The 14,833-nt window shown below is 41.4% G+C and overlaps 1 protein-coding gene across 1 annotated transcript; it reads right to left on the bottom strand.

Annotated features, from left to right (window-relative positions):
• Positions 1–1,980: 1,980 nt before the first annotated feature.
• Positions 1,981–8,463, bottom strand: LOC132384662 (actin, alpha cardiac muscle 1). The gene is made up of 7 exons (XM_059955995.1): positions 8,330–8,463; positions 7,378–7,519; positions 6,082–6,406; positions 4,700–4,861; positions 4,422–4,613; positions 2,590–2,771; positions 1,981–2,306 (listed from the first exon to the last, which is right to left on the bottom strand). Exons 2-7 carry the CDS (start codon positions 7,504–7,506, stop codon positions 2,163–2,165), a joined length of 1,134 nt encoding a protein of 377 aa, XP_059811978.1. The 5' UTR covers positions 7,507–7,519; positions 8,330–8,463; the 3' UTR covers positions 1,981–2,162.
• Positions 8,464–14,833: the final 6,370 nt, after the last annotated feature.

The raw sequence follows: 14,833 nt of genomic DNA, 5'->3' as shown, positions 1-14,833 counted from the left end.
GGCTGCAACACTGTCTGGTGTGGATGGGCTACTGCACAGGACTGAAAGTAGCTGCAAAAGGTTGTAAATCTAGTCAGCTCCATCTTGGGTAGTAGCCTACAAAGTACCCAGGACATCTTTAGGGAGCGGTGTCTCAGAAAGGCAATGTCCATTATTAAGGACCTCCAGCACCCAGGGCATGACCTTTTCTCACTGTAATCATCAGGAAGGAGGTACAGAAGCCTGAAGGCACACACTCAGTGATTCAGGAACAGCTTCAGATTCCTAAATAGATATTAAATCTTTGGACACTATCTCACTTTTTTTTAAAATAGAGTATTTCTGTTTTTGCACATTAAAAAAATTATTCAAAATAAGTAATCAATTTACTTGTTTATATTATTATTATTATTATTATTATTGTTGTTGTATTTATATGTTTTTCTCTCGGCTAGATTATGTATTGCATTGAACAGTTGCTGCTAAGTTAACAAATTCCACATCACATACCGGTGATAATAAACCTGATTTTGATTCTGATTCTGAACCATATATTCCTTAATCTGTGGCAGTGTATATAATTTAAAAAATACAAGTGTAACATCTACATTCCAGCTGGCATTGACCTCCTGACCAAAATTGCCATCATTCCTACTGCAGCTTGGACCTGTGAGAGTGGTCATGTGAAAGCAGGGGAAGCCCCAGTTATGAAGCTAGTGATAAAAATTTGACATGCAACTAAGCTGTTTCCTCTGATTCCGCAGATTCCCAAATTGTAAAACGTTTTGAATGCTCTTAATATCTCCAACATTCAAAGATGTTTTACTGCTATTAAAGAACAATAAATTATTTTTTTAATTGGATATTTAAAAAATACCAAAATAAATTAAAATACTTAACACACAAAGCAATTAACAACAGTTAACTCAGCAATGTCCCCAGTTATTGAAAATGGATTAAAAATTAAAATAAAACTACCTAACGTATTTACCTTTATTCTTCCATTGTGTTCCTCTGACTCTAGGTAATATTCCTGTACTGGGTCTACTTTTTGTCAGGTTAATTCTCTAAGTCAAGTGAAAGGGAATTGCTGCAGACCCAGACTCTGTTGCTTTTCATGTCAGAAAAAACCTGGCCAGCAATTTCAGTACTTTCAAATTAAATTGCTGATATGCAGGGATCTCAAACAGTGGAATTAATGCATAAAAATGTCCGTGTTCCTCACAAGAATCAGGCCCTTGATAAAGTTAGTACCCATGACAAATTTACTGAATTCTCAGCTTGAACCCATGAGAAAACCAAATGATTCTGTGTTAACTGCCACTGAAAGATAATGGCAATTTGAAACGCTGGCTTCATTTCAATTTACTTGAGATTACATTATTTCACCTGCACACATTATGTTATAAAATTCAATTAAATGCTATTAGTTTGATTCCAGAAATTGATTTAATCTTAAAATGAATATTTATGCCTCTGCTAACTTCTAAGCAAACAGCATTTCATATTCTTCCTCTACATTTTAAGAGTTCCTTTGCTCTCTAATCACATGATCTGATTTGGTTTTACACATGATATATCAATGCCCATTTTTATATTATATTTCAGAAATAAATACAAAAACTACTGGAAATATTCTGTAGATCAGCTGTGGAGAGAGAGAAAAAGTGAATATACGCTTCAGCTTAATGAGACGTTAATTGTTCCCCTAGCCAGATCTGCTGCTGATCCTCTGGGCATTGTCCTATTTGCCAATATTTTACATCAGTGTTATTATATTGCTTAGTACATTATGTTACTATCACTAATGTGAATAGGAACAAATTTGGATTGGATAATGCTTGGTTTATAGATTGGTATATGTGAGAGCAAAACTCAATTAGAACCTTAAAAATTCAAAAGTTTTTAAGAGTAGTTGTGGCAAAAGATGTTGAGGTTGAACTATTTCTCAAGCATCCCTCAAAACCCAATTAAGACATTAATCATAGATTGCAAGTCCCGGTCTTGTTTTATTCATAGATCAATAAATATTATTGTCACAAATAAATTGCACATGTGTAAACAAACTGTACAATGAAAATAGCCTTAAAACTATTTTGTGTTTCCCAACAGCCTGTTGATTCAAAGTAACCAGAGGCACAACCTTGTCAACCTGAGATGAATCTAAGTTAAAATCATGATGTTTAGAAGCATTTGCGATGGACAATGGAGGGGCCAGCTTCATCATACTCTTGCTTGCTAATCCACATCTGCTGGAAGGTGGACAGAGATGCCAGAATAGAGCCTCCGATCCAGACGGAATATTTACGTTCAGGTGGGGCAATGATCTGAAATATTATAGATAAAATCATTAGATACGCACCAAAACAAATGCGTCCTCAATGCAGGAATATCTTCAAGAGCTTAAAGTGCACTGTAAGAGTATATTTGCAATAAGGAAATGTTGTTAAACTTGGCTAAATATTTTCAAGTTATTACTATATGTTAAAAGTGCAGATTATCTCTTACAGAATTCATGATATGGACATAATGTGTAGTTCTGCTTATTTGAATTGTACCTAAGTTTAAGTTTACATTTACTGTTTGCTGTTGTTGTTTTGTATTAGTTACCTTAATTTTCATGGTGCTGGGAGCTAGGGCAGTGATTTCCTTCTGCATACGGTCAGCGATACCTGGGTACATGGTGGTACCGCCAGACAAGACGTTGTTGGCATACAGATCCTTACGGATGTCAATGTCACACTTCATGATGCTGTTGTATGTAGTTTCATGAATACCTGCAGACTCCATACCTGACGTGCAAACAGACCAAGTATTAGAAAAGCTGTAACTGAGAAGCAGCAGGGGGCAATAGAAAAAAGATGCCATTTGATTTGGAATGCAGACAATACTGTGCACCAATTCAGATTTAGCACAAGCGAAGCTACAATTAGATACCTAAACACTGATGGCAGCTCCTTCAATTAGATATCATCAGAATTAGTGTCTCCCCTCCAAAACAAGCCCCTAGACAGGCTGCTTTGGCAGTTTGTTACTGCAACCTTAAAATCTTGAGGCTCTGATTTATTTGAGGAGTTTGACTGAAATGATTTTGTTGGCAGGATTGTAACTATTTTTAGTCAGCAGTTCATAAAGGAACCACATTTTATGAATGTGTCAAACTGTCTTTCCCACAGTTCAGTACACTCATAACTTCTGTGGCAACTCATTACAATGCAGACTTAATTTGTCTTAGCATGGAATCCAAGGTCATCTCCTGATCAGCCCAGGCGAACGGGCCTGATGTGGCACTTTAACTTAATGCTAGTGCAGCCCGTTCATCTGAATGGTGTGGCCAATCATTTGTGAAAAAGTGAGGGATATTTGCTTTGATTTTGTTATTAATTCATGTTTCTATTATAAATCAATTTGCAATATTTCATCATGGAATCACGGAGGGCAGCATGGCAGTGTAATGGTTAGCACAACTCTTTATAGTACAGGCAGCCTCAGTTCAAATCTCACCACTGCCTGTAAGGAATTTATATGTTCTCCCCGTGACTGTGGGAGCTTCCTGCGGGCTCTCCACTTCCCTCCCACAATCCGAAGACATATCAGCCAGTAGGTTAGTTGGTCATTATACCTGTTCCATGATTAGGCTAGGATGAAATTGGGGGTTTGCTGGGCAGTGTGGCTCAAAGGGCATATTCTGCAATGTATCTCAATAAATAAAAACAATTAAAGGACAGCATGGAAAAAAGCTCTTTGGCGTACCAAATCTACACTGACCAATTAAGCACTAACGCTAATTGCATTTTATACTCTCCACAGTCCCATCAGCTCCCCCCAGATTCTACCACTCACCTACATACAAGGGGTAATTTACAGGGTCCAATTAACCTGCCAATAAACAGATTTTGGTAAAGTGGGAGGAAACACAAGCAGATGGAGGAAGTGCATGCAGTTACAGAAAGTGCATGCACACAGCAGCAGAGATCAAGATTGAGAGTGGATCACTGAGGCTGTGAGGCAGCAGCTTTGTATGCCTCATCACTATGCTGTCCCAATGCATTTTAAACTACATTCATTTTTATTTCTAATTAGTTTTAAAATAATTTTAAAATATTTGATGTAACTATGTATTTTACATGGTTCTAAATCATACCCATATGGAAAGAGTTGAAAAGGCTTATGGTGACACATTCTGTCAGAAACCATCAAGGTGGTCCAGATTTAGGGTTTCAGTATCGAGCACCAAAGGCTCAGATATCATCCACACACTGCTTCACTCTGGCAAGAAGTTCCTTGAGGACTTCAGGAGCCTTGTACTCAATGTTAGATGTGACAGCAGTAAATATTTCTGGATTAATGGTTATAAATCTGTTTTGTAATTCAAAATGTCCAAACAAGTAGCCAAAAAGTCAAAAATGATTTGTTCACTATGAGTAAAATTGAATAATTACCAATGAAAGATGGTTGGAAGAGAGTCTCGGGACAACGGAAACGCTCGTTACCAATGGTAATGACCTGACCATCGGGCAACTCGTAGCTCTTTTCCAGGGAAGAGGAAGAAGCTGCAGTGGCCATTTCATTCTCAAAGTCCAGGGCGACGTAGCACAGCTTTTCCTTGATATCACGGACAATCTCACGCTCAGCTGTGGGGACAAACAAGGATATCACTAAGACAGCCCTAGGTGAACACAAATCACAAGATGTACTCAGCAACATGGCTGTTACGTACCGGTTGTCACAAAGGAGTAACCACGTTCAGTGAGGATCTTCATGAGATAGTCAGTCAGATCCCTACCAGCCAGATCCAAACGCATGATGGCATGAGGCAGAGCATAACCCTCATAGATTGGGACATTGTGAGTGACACCATCCCCAGAGTCCAGAACAATACCTGGAGAAGAAAGTGCATGTTTAACAGGGGATTTCAAGAACTACTAGTCACATTTCCCAAAGGAGCAATGAGGACTACTGCCTCAGCATGAATTTATCATTTCTGAGATGGAGAGTGATTCAATTTGACATGCTACAGAGCCCAGTAAAGTCATAAGAGGCTGTAAATGCTGGAATCCAGAGCAACAAACAATCTCAAACAGAGAAAATCTGCAGATGCTGGAAATCCGGGCAACACACACAAAATACTGGAGGAACTCAGCAGGCCAGGTAGCATCTATGGAAAGGAACAAATAGTCGAAGTTTTGGGCCTTCATCAGGACGGATGAGAAGGTGGGGGAAGGGGAGGAAGAAGTGCAAGGTAGTAGGTGACAGGTGAAAGTGGGAGAGGAGGAGGGGTGAAGTAAGGAGCTAGGAAGTTGATTGGTGAAAGAGATAAAGGGCTGGAGGGGAGGGAATCTGATAGGAGAAGGAAGAAACTATGGAAGAAAAGGAAGGAGAAGGAGCAGCGGGCGGGGGGTGGAGAATGATGGGCAGGTGAGAGAGGGTAACCAGAATGGGGAATGATGAATGGGGGCAATTACCAGAAGTTCAAGAAATCACTGTTCGTGCAATCAGGTTGGAGGCTACCTAGGTGGGTTATGAGGTGTTACTCCTCCAACCTGGTGTGGCCTTATCATGGCAGTAGAGGAGGACATGGACTGACATGTCAGAATGGAAATGGGAAATAGAATTGAAATGGGTGGCTACCAGGAGATCCCGTGTCTTGTAGCGGATGGCGTGTAGGTGCTCAGCAAAGCGATCTCCCAAACTATCTGACCGATATACTGGGAGCAACAGAAACAGTAGATGATCTCAATAGACCTGCAGGTGACGTGACGCTTCACCTGGAAGGACTGTTTGGGGCCTTGAATGGTAATGAGGGAGGAAATCAGTGAGTCATGGAACATCAATGGGAGGAAAGAAATTGTCAATGTTTTGGATGGAAACCTACATCAGGCACTGCTGAGTTCCTCCAGAGCATTGTTTATTGCATCAGACTCCACTGAAAGTCCACAGAAGTCAGAAACTGTATATTTAGTCTGAATGCTTATTGGTGTTGTTTAATTAAATAAATAATTCAGAATTTCTTCAATATAATACTGTAAAGTTAGTCCTGTGATTATCTTAAGTGTGTAATGTCTCAGAAAGCCCCATCATCCAGGCATTGTTTTGGCTTACCTGTGGTACGACCAGATGCATACAGGGACAGGACTGCCTGGATAGCAACATACATGGCTGGGACATTAAAGGTCTCAAACATGATTTGGGTCATTTTTTCCCGGTTAGCCTTAGGGTTCAGGGGAGCCTCAGTCAGAAGGGTAGGATGTTCTTCAGGTGCCACACGGAGCTCATTGTAGAAGGTGTGATGCCAGATCTTCTCCATGTCATCCCAGTTGGTGATGATACCATGTTCAATGGGATACTTCAGAGTCAAGATACCTCTCTTGCTCTGAGCCTCATCACCTACATAGGAATCCTTCTGACCCATACCTACCATGACACCCTATGAAAAATAATTTAAAGAATGTCAGTAGCTAGAACCTTCAACTATTTCAATATTGTTCATTCTATATTAAAGATGATGATCAATAATCAATGTTGGCATCCAAAAATCAGCATTTCATCAGGAATTTGAAGAATAATTTTTACTATGTCCAATGCTTGGAAAGCATAAACCAGTGTGTCAATTTGGGAAAAATTTATCAACTGTAAAAAACAATTAATAATTATGTAACCTGTCACTATGTGTGGCATATATAGGGTAAATGCAAACAGGCTATTTCCACTGGGGTTGAGTGAAACTGGAACGACAGGTCATGGGTTAAGGGTGAAAGGTGAAATGTTTAAGGGGCACTTCTTCCCTCAGACAGTGGCAAGAGTCGAGCGATCTGGCAGCAGAAGTGGTGGAATTAGGTTCGATTTCAACATCTAAGAAAAACTTGTATAGGTACATGTATGGGGTGAGTATGTAGGGTTACGGTCCCGATGGGTAATGGGACGGCAGAGTAATAATTCCGAACGGACCGGATGCACCGAGACTCTGATCTGCACGAGTTTTATTACAGGGAGGATGTAGTTTATGGTGTGTGTGTGTGTGTGTGTGTGTGTGTGTGTGTGTGTGTGTGTGTGTGTGTGTGTGTGTGTGTGTGAGTGAGTGTGTGTGTGTGTGTGTGTGTGTGTGTGTGTGTGTGAGTGAGTGTGTGTGTGTGTGTGTGTGTGTGTGTGTGTGAGAGTGAGTGTGTGTGTGTGTGTGTGTGTGTGTGTGTGAGTGTGTGTGTGTGTGTGTGTGTGTGTGTGTGTGTGTGTGTGTGAGAGTGAGTGTGTGTGTGTGTGTGTGTGTGTGTGTGTGTGTGTGTGTGTGTGAGTGAGTGTGTGTGTGTGTGAGAGTGAGTGTGTGTGTGTGTGTGTGTGTGTGTGTGTGTGTGTTTGGGTGGGGGGGGCGGGGGCGGGTGAAGCTACAGTGCAACCAGGTACCTGATGGCGTGGGCGGCCGACGATAGATGGAAAGACAGCTCGGGGGGCGTCATCTCCGGCGAATCCGGCCTTCACCAGACCAGAACCATTGTCGCACACCAAGGCGGTTGTTTCCTCGTCGTCACACATGGTGAGTTTGGATCTGAAAGGACAGCGAGATGTGACGGAAGAACGACAAGAACATTGACAGTGTACGGTACAACCACCCACCCTAGATCCATCTTCCTCTGCACAGGGTGTAATTTAGCTTCTCGTGTGGATATTATTTATTTTGTTGCTAGTTGGCTATTCATCTGGTTTATTTGCAAAACCATCTTCAAACAACAACTGCCTGGTACAGTTGTTGTATCATTAATATTTACAGCCACGATAATAACGGGTTGTTGGGGCTGTATGTCTCTGCTTGGCTTGGCATTCCGCCCATTGATGCCAGAAAACAAAATACAACATCACTTATATTTATTATGCAAATAATAAACGTGAGCTGAATAGTAATTTCTAAATGGGCTACTAATTCATTTAAAGTTTTAAATTCCGCAAATAAAATAGTAACTACAAGCTCATGAAAGGTGAGCTTCCATCATTTGTGTGTAACGCTATTCCCAAAGCTCGAGAAACCTGGCTTTTGAATTCAGGAACCATTACAATTCCATTACAATTCCATGGGTGAAACCCGATCAAGTCATATTAAGTGAAAGGATTCCCACATGACTAGCATGGAAATTGGATGATAAATTTCTCTTCTCTGAAAGAATAGACCTAATATTTAATGTAACAGCTGTTAATCCAATCCATTTTGTTTTAGCTCCAAAAGTCGTAAGGACTTCTTTCAACTCTTTAAGTTCGGTTAGAGCTGTGTTAAAGTTGACACCGAAGTTTGATCGGTTTCCATTGTAAGAACTTCCCTCTCTCACCCCCACCCCCGTGACTTGGATCGGTTTGGAAAACTTACCAGATCTGCACCTTCAGTCAGGGGCTCCCTTGCGTTGCTGGGTCGAGACTAAGTGTGAGGGGGACTAGGATTTATATTCCCCGTTGTGTTGGTGAAACAGAAAGCCCCTTGAGGGAGAGCCCGGGACCTTGTCCTTATTTGGTAGCTCTCACGACACCGAGTGTGTGCGGAACCATTAATGGAGAGAGCGGCTGCGGTAGGGCAGCGGGCAGTGCCTGCTCGCACTCCCAGCCGCTCCTGCCGTAGCCCATGTAAGGAGACTGTCGTTGGCAGTCTGCAAATCTGAAGCGGCATAGACGGAAACATCAAAGGCATGGCCAAATAGGGAATTGGAACTGAAAACATTCGTGGCTGCCGATCGGTGGGAATGTTAGGGCAGGACAGCAGTCTTAACCGCAACCAGGCAGCGCGGTAGACGTGTGGACGGGCGACGGAGCCATCGAGGGTCAACTGCACGTGTCTTGAGGGATAACTTTCAAACTTGTGTTTTACAATCGGAAGTATCCTGTTGTGTTTTTCTAAATAGGGTGTAACTGGCACAAATGCGACCATTTTTGATGTTTGTTTCATTCAAAACTTTTGAATGACCCAAGCACGTTTCAGAGCCCGCTTTGGAATGACAGCAATCATTATCGTTCAGAAATGCCGTGAGCTCATTCAGCCAATGCTCTTGCCCGTGTGTTCGTTCGTGTAACGGCACACAGGTTTCTGCATATACTAACACAGTAATAGTTGGCGTTATGCAGAAACAACCTTCATTTTAAACTACTTCGGATTGGTAACTGGTGTTTACGGACAGAGTGGGATAAAATTGGCGAGAATTTCTCGGGGTAGCAATGGCCTGAAACAACGCGTGTGGTCGTAATGACAATCCCGGGACAGCATCTTTCAGTATTATAGTAAATGGGGATCTCTGTAGTATATCACTGGGTAGCGTGTTATTACTTGAAAATTACGTGGCCCCTATGAAAGATATGTTAAGTGTACTCATTGATAGTGGGAGGCTGGATATTCTGAAACGCCCCAAAGCCGCGGACGTGTTGATTGAAATGTTTCAGTTTGGTTACTAAAAATAGAAACGTATAAGAAGGATTTTCTGGGACCACCAAACCTGGAAAAGTCTGTGAGCAGTTGGTGAGAAGGATCCTGCTTTGGTAGTATCGATGCAGCTATGATTTATTTTTAAAAAAGGAATCACTAGAATGATTCGTGGAATTATTGATCAGAGCTGCTTTCGAGTTTGCTGTCAGGGAAATGCATTAAATGGGAACAATTACAGTTACATTTAATTTTTTTAAAGATTGACAGATGTCAAGGTATGTTTTCTAACAGTGAAATTCGAAGTATCATTTATCCAACGTCTACTTTAATCCGGTGTGGTTTTGACTGTTCAGTTGATTTTCCCTAATTCCCCTTTCATCAATGTATCATGGTGAGCCAAAGCTGGGATCATAAAACTTCAGGACGGAGTTAGTAACCATGGTAAAGGGAATGTCACCTGCACATTTAATGCTTTGACAACCAAGGGACAATGATACGGATTAGTAATAACCAATATATACAGTCTACCATAGCAGTCATTGAGATTTCCTTTTAAAAATAATTATTGAGTTGTTAAAAAACAAATAAAAATGGAGTTACTACTCCATCAAAACGATCAGAAATATAAAACATCACATTTATTTTCCAGGGTTAGTTCACCCAGTTCCCGTCAGATTCTAACACTTCCTGCTGAGCACACTGAAAACATAGAAAGGTTTAAATACTCAGCAGGTCAGGCAACATCTGTGGTGAAGCAGGCTGGGATTTCAGGTTGATGACCTGTCATCAGAAGAGAGTGGATGACAGATGAAGTGAAACGTCGAATTTGATCCAATATGTTGTCTCAGCTGTCGTGGAGACGGCCAGAAAGGCAACGTTAGTAATTGCATGATACAGTTGCTCCAGAATGCAGAAGCTATTTGGACCTGTAGTATCTCCTGTGCAGTTTGATGAAATGATTCAGAAACAATAACGTCGCACATTGCAGTTGAGCAGGTTTTGCTCTCGGTTCTGCTAGCTATGCCTGCACTTGCCCTATAAACTATCTGTAATGAGATTTCCGTAACCAGAGAACAAAACATGTAAACCCAAATGGAAATGTGTAATGAGGAGAAAACAATCATAACTGCTCCAACTGTACTAGCCCTAACCAGCATTACAGAGATTCTGAAGCCGGAATATTTTAAAGTCAGTGTCACCTCAGATAAAGCTAATAACATAAAGTAAAAGGAAGCATTGGATTAAAGATGGGGAAGAGGCAGAAAGTGAAGGGCAAGGAAAGTTGAAGTATGCAATAATAAATAAAATCTGAAGAAATGGAACTCCACATATGTAAAAGGCAAATATCAGTGTCAGAGGACTCTTTTGGCAGTAAGCAGATTTGCTAAAACTCCGCCATGGATGGACCCAGGCCTGGCCACGCAAGGAGGAGGTTGGGTGTCGGGCCATCAATCCCATCCTGTAAAAACTCTGTGTTCCAGAAATGCCAGCAGAAGCTCCAAAGACCTGGGAGAGGAGGGATCTAGAAAACGGGCTACAACTAATGACAAGTTGAAAGACAGGCCAGGTTGAGGACTTGGTGAGCTGCTGTCAGCGGCCTATGCCCCAGCAGGGGTAATTGGCTTAAGAAGAGGCGTTTACTAAAACAGTTGATTTGGACAAGACATTAAGTTTTCTGGTGAGTTTAATGCTTATCTATCTGTAACACGCAACATCTTCATGCTGTTCAATATATTTTGAAGATGCATCATGTTTTGGGCAGCAATCTTTAGTTTCCCACTTGTATTTGCATATATGTGGTTAAGGGCCAGCTCTCTGAGTGGATTAAAAGTAAAAAATAATGCAGAATACAAGAAAGTGAACTTAATTTTTCCTGCACGGTATCCGGGTTTTTGAGCCTAGACATCTGGGCAAGTGGGTCCATAACTCTGTGGATGACAGCGAGACTTAGATGAGGCAGGAAGTGATCCACTTCTTGTTGAACAGATGGTCCTGGATCCACTGTAAGCAGTATATTGTTTCTCGGAGTCTTCCAGCTCCGTTTCTGGTCAGCGGTGATGGACGGGGACTCAGGATGATTACATCTTTGACCAGCAAAGTTAGTTGTTGGCTGGTACTTGTGACATGAATGTTCCATTTGTAACACCTAGCTAAGGCTTGGATGTTGTAGAATTGTCTTGGACAGGAGGCTAATCATACTTCATTATGATAATTCCTGTCAGTCCAACCACTATAGCTCTTTGAATTATTCTTTCTCAGACTTCCATCCCATTCTATTTTCAAAGCACCCAATAGATTCTGTTTCCACCACCTTTTCAGGTGGTGAATTTCTAGATTATCAGCTGCTCTCTGATATATAACATGTTGGAATGAATAGTCAATGGATATATTCTAAAACTCAGACGGTGAGCAGCACAGACAATTGATGGCACGAATTTAATTCATGCCGCAGCGCTATGATCATCTAAGACCCAGATTGCTTCTCAGACATTATCCTGCAGTCCATGCCAGCTGTTCTGACCACCTGTTATTCCTCAGGACAGAGACACAGGCAATTCAGTTAAGAATACATTTGTTGCAGTTGTTCAACAATTAATCCAAAACTTGTTGCATCATCTTTTTTGAAGATGAATTAAAACTTTCAGCTGGCTCCAGAAATAGGAAAGCAGGATATCCTGCTTGGAAATTCAAAAACATTTCTACAGTTGATTTCAAACCTACGTTTTAGAGGGCCGTTTGCAACATGTTTTTTTTATGTCAGAATTCCAAAGCTGCAATTACACTGTCAATTAATGTATCCTGACATAATCTGAGAAAATAAAATTTTCATTTGGCTGTTTTTCCAGACGAATCCACGAGGTCCTGCCTGTCAATCATGGTCTGGTGTAAAAATACGCGACACATCAGTACAAGCATAACTTAAAACTGTTCGCACTCTCACCTATAGTGCTACTAAATGTATGATTATGAGAGTAGCCAGTAATGTTAGAGTCCACAGTACATTTCTGTTGCGTAAAATAATACTTGAGTGTCATCTCTAAAATCTCTAGAGGTCAGTACACCAAAGTTCATGAAGGAAAATTAAAATTTGGATCAAGAATCAACTTTGTCCACCATAACATTTGCATGTATTAGGAATTTGCTGTGGTTTGTAGCCGTGGCATGCAATAAAATCAACAATATTCAACAATTATAAAGAATTACATAAAATAAAGTTAGAGGTGAAAGTATGGATATGGAATAAATTGTGCATAGATACCAGCATGTATTTACAATGTACATTAATGAGTTGTAAATCTATAACATTGATCTTTAAACTTTTCAATACCAGTTGTAATGTATACTGTAATTTGCTCCTCTACCCAGCCAGCAGAATTAACATGAGCTCCAGCTTGTAACTGACTTTGAAATTTCTGCTGATATTTCTCAACAGGCTGCAGCTGGTTACCCAGCTTATGATAAGGTTTGGTGCCCTCTACAGGGCATTTGGTACTTGTGTCTATTAAAACTGCAGACACTTCACAATTGTTTTTCTAGTGTGATTAATGAGCATTAGATGGGTAAGTACTGTAACTGGATTTTATTTTTGTATTTCAGCAACAAATCTGTGGTGGGGTATATCTTTTTTTCAGGATCTGAGCACCTCTGGTAAGGCCAGCAATGCCAACCCTAACTGCCTGTGAGAAGGTGGTATTGAGTTACGTACATGAACGACTGCCACCCTTCCGGTGAATGTACTTCCACAGGGAAGTGAGAGAGGGAAATTTAGACCCAGCAACAATGAAAAACCAGTGAAATATTTCCAAATCATCCTGATGTGAGATTTGGAGAATGATCTGCTGGCATTGCCTTGCACTTGAAGCTTTGTGCTCCTTGGTGGCTGAGATCATAGTGCCGTAGGAGGTATTGAGGTAGCCCAGGCAAGTAAGTCAGCTTGTTTTTTTAAAATTCTACACACTGCCGCCCCTGTCTGCCGGTGGGGGAATCATTGTGCAGTTTGTGAAGAAACATGGCAAATGAACCACAGTCCACAGATCGTCTTTTATTTATGTGCATAGTCAAGCACAGGAAATGGGCATTCAATTTTCTTTTTTTATAACTCCTTAAATACTCTTGTACATTTTTTAACTGTACATTGCTTAAACTCACTAGCTTACTTCCTCTTAATGTGTTGACATGAACTCTTTCATGTTGCTGGTTACACATCACTTGAGAACACCATGGCTGCTGGCTGAACGTAAAACAACAGCAAATGTTGGAAAAGGGAGTACTTGTGAAAGAGGTTTCTAGTTCTTTGTGGGGAGTTTTCTTTAAGCTCAACAGTGAGCAGCATTGCAGCTGACTTGTTACATCCGTAGCCCCCTCGTTTGTGAGAATCACCAGATCACTGTTGGCTTGAGTCAAAAGGGGGCCCAAGACATGAGGGGGAGATGTGCAGGATATCACATTTCTCCCCCCCCCCCCCCCATAGCGATGTAAAGCTACGGGACATGGCCATTGTCTCTTGGAGACAGATTTGTGGATTGAGATGCTCTGCTACGTGAATGCCCTCGGGCAAAGTGGGCTGGTTGAGGGAGAGATTTCATCACCACCAACCTGATTGACATCTACGACCCTGCGAGTCAGAATAAAAGAGGGTCTGTAGGAACAGCCCCTCAGACGCACCAGAAGAAACGTTAAGCGACCACGTAACAGCAGACGGTCATCGGAAACCAAGCCATGTGCGTTCAATTCCGTGGCTGGAATTGGTGGCTGAAACCACGGAAAACGGCTTTTTAGCTAACAACGGGGAAACCCGCTCCCCTGACTCAACGGATTGGCATCATAAAAGACTTGGGCAAGTTTAAACGCCTCCCTCTCTTAAACCCAAAACGCTGCAGCCTGCACAAGCTAATGACTTTTATATTTCCATCGGACAATACGTTATCTCCTAGACAACGGTAGAGTTATGTTTTATTGGTTATGATCATACCTGCGCTTTAGATTTAATGTTGACGACATATATTACCTGTATGTTTGCATTAATCTTATTTTTGTGCCCCTTTATCAATAAATACTTTTAAAAATTGTACCATCAGACTTCAACGGATCTCTCTATCTTTGCTGGTAAGTGATCCAGTTACGGGATTTCGTAACAGTTGGGGTTCTCATCTCGGGATTTGACACCAAATTGGAGGGCCAGTGAATCGGGCTTGTAGGTCCAAAACTTGGATCTGGTTACACGGGTAGCCGGACAGGAAACCAGCAAAGATGGACGTGGGTGAATTTATAGAAAACCCGACTCTGGAGGCGCTGGAGGTGGCCACCAAATCGGACTTGATAAAATTGGCGAAGGAGTTAAACCTCGCAGGGGTGAGGTTGTCAATGAAAAAGCAGGAGGTGCGAAGGGCGATAACACAGTATTATATTGGGAAGAATGTGTTTACAGATGAGGTATTGGAAAATATCCCTGAAGAGGCACCC

The sequence above is a fragment of the Hypanus sabinus genome, chromosome 2 (genome assembly GCF_030144855.1).
Source record: "Hypanus sabinus isolate sHypSab1 chromosome 2, sHypSab1.hap1, whole genome shotgun sequence".
Lineage (NCBI taxonomy): Eukaryota > Metazoa > Chordata > Chondrichthyes > Myliobatiformes > Dasyatidae > Hypanus > Hypanus sabinus.
The sequence above is the reverse complement of the archived record's forward strand: the minus strand, read 5'-3'. Positions and strand labels throughout refer to the sequence as shown.

Coding starts and splice junctions, on each gene's coding strand:
- LOC132384662 (XM_059955995.1), bottom strand. CDS start 7,506: ATGTGTGACGACGAGGAAACAACCGCCTTGGTGTGCGACAATGGTTCT. Junction 4,614..4,699: donor TTACTCCTTTGTGACAACCG/GTACGTAACAGC, acceptor TTGTCCCCACAG/CTGAGCGTGAGATTGTCCGT. Junction 2,772..4,421: donor CTTCCAACCATCTTTCATTG/GTAATTATTCAA, acceptor TTTGCACGTCAG/GTATGGAGTCTGCAGGTATT.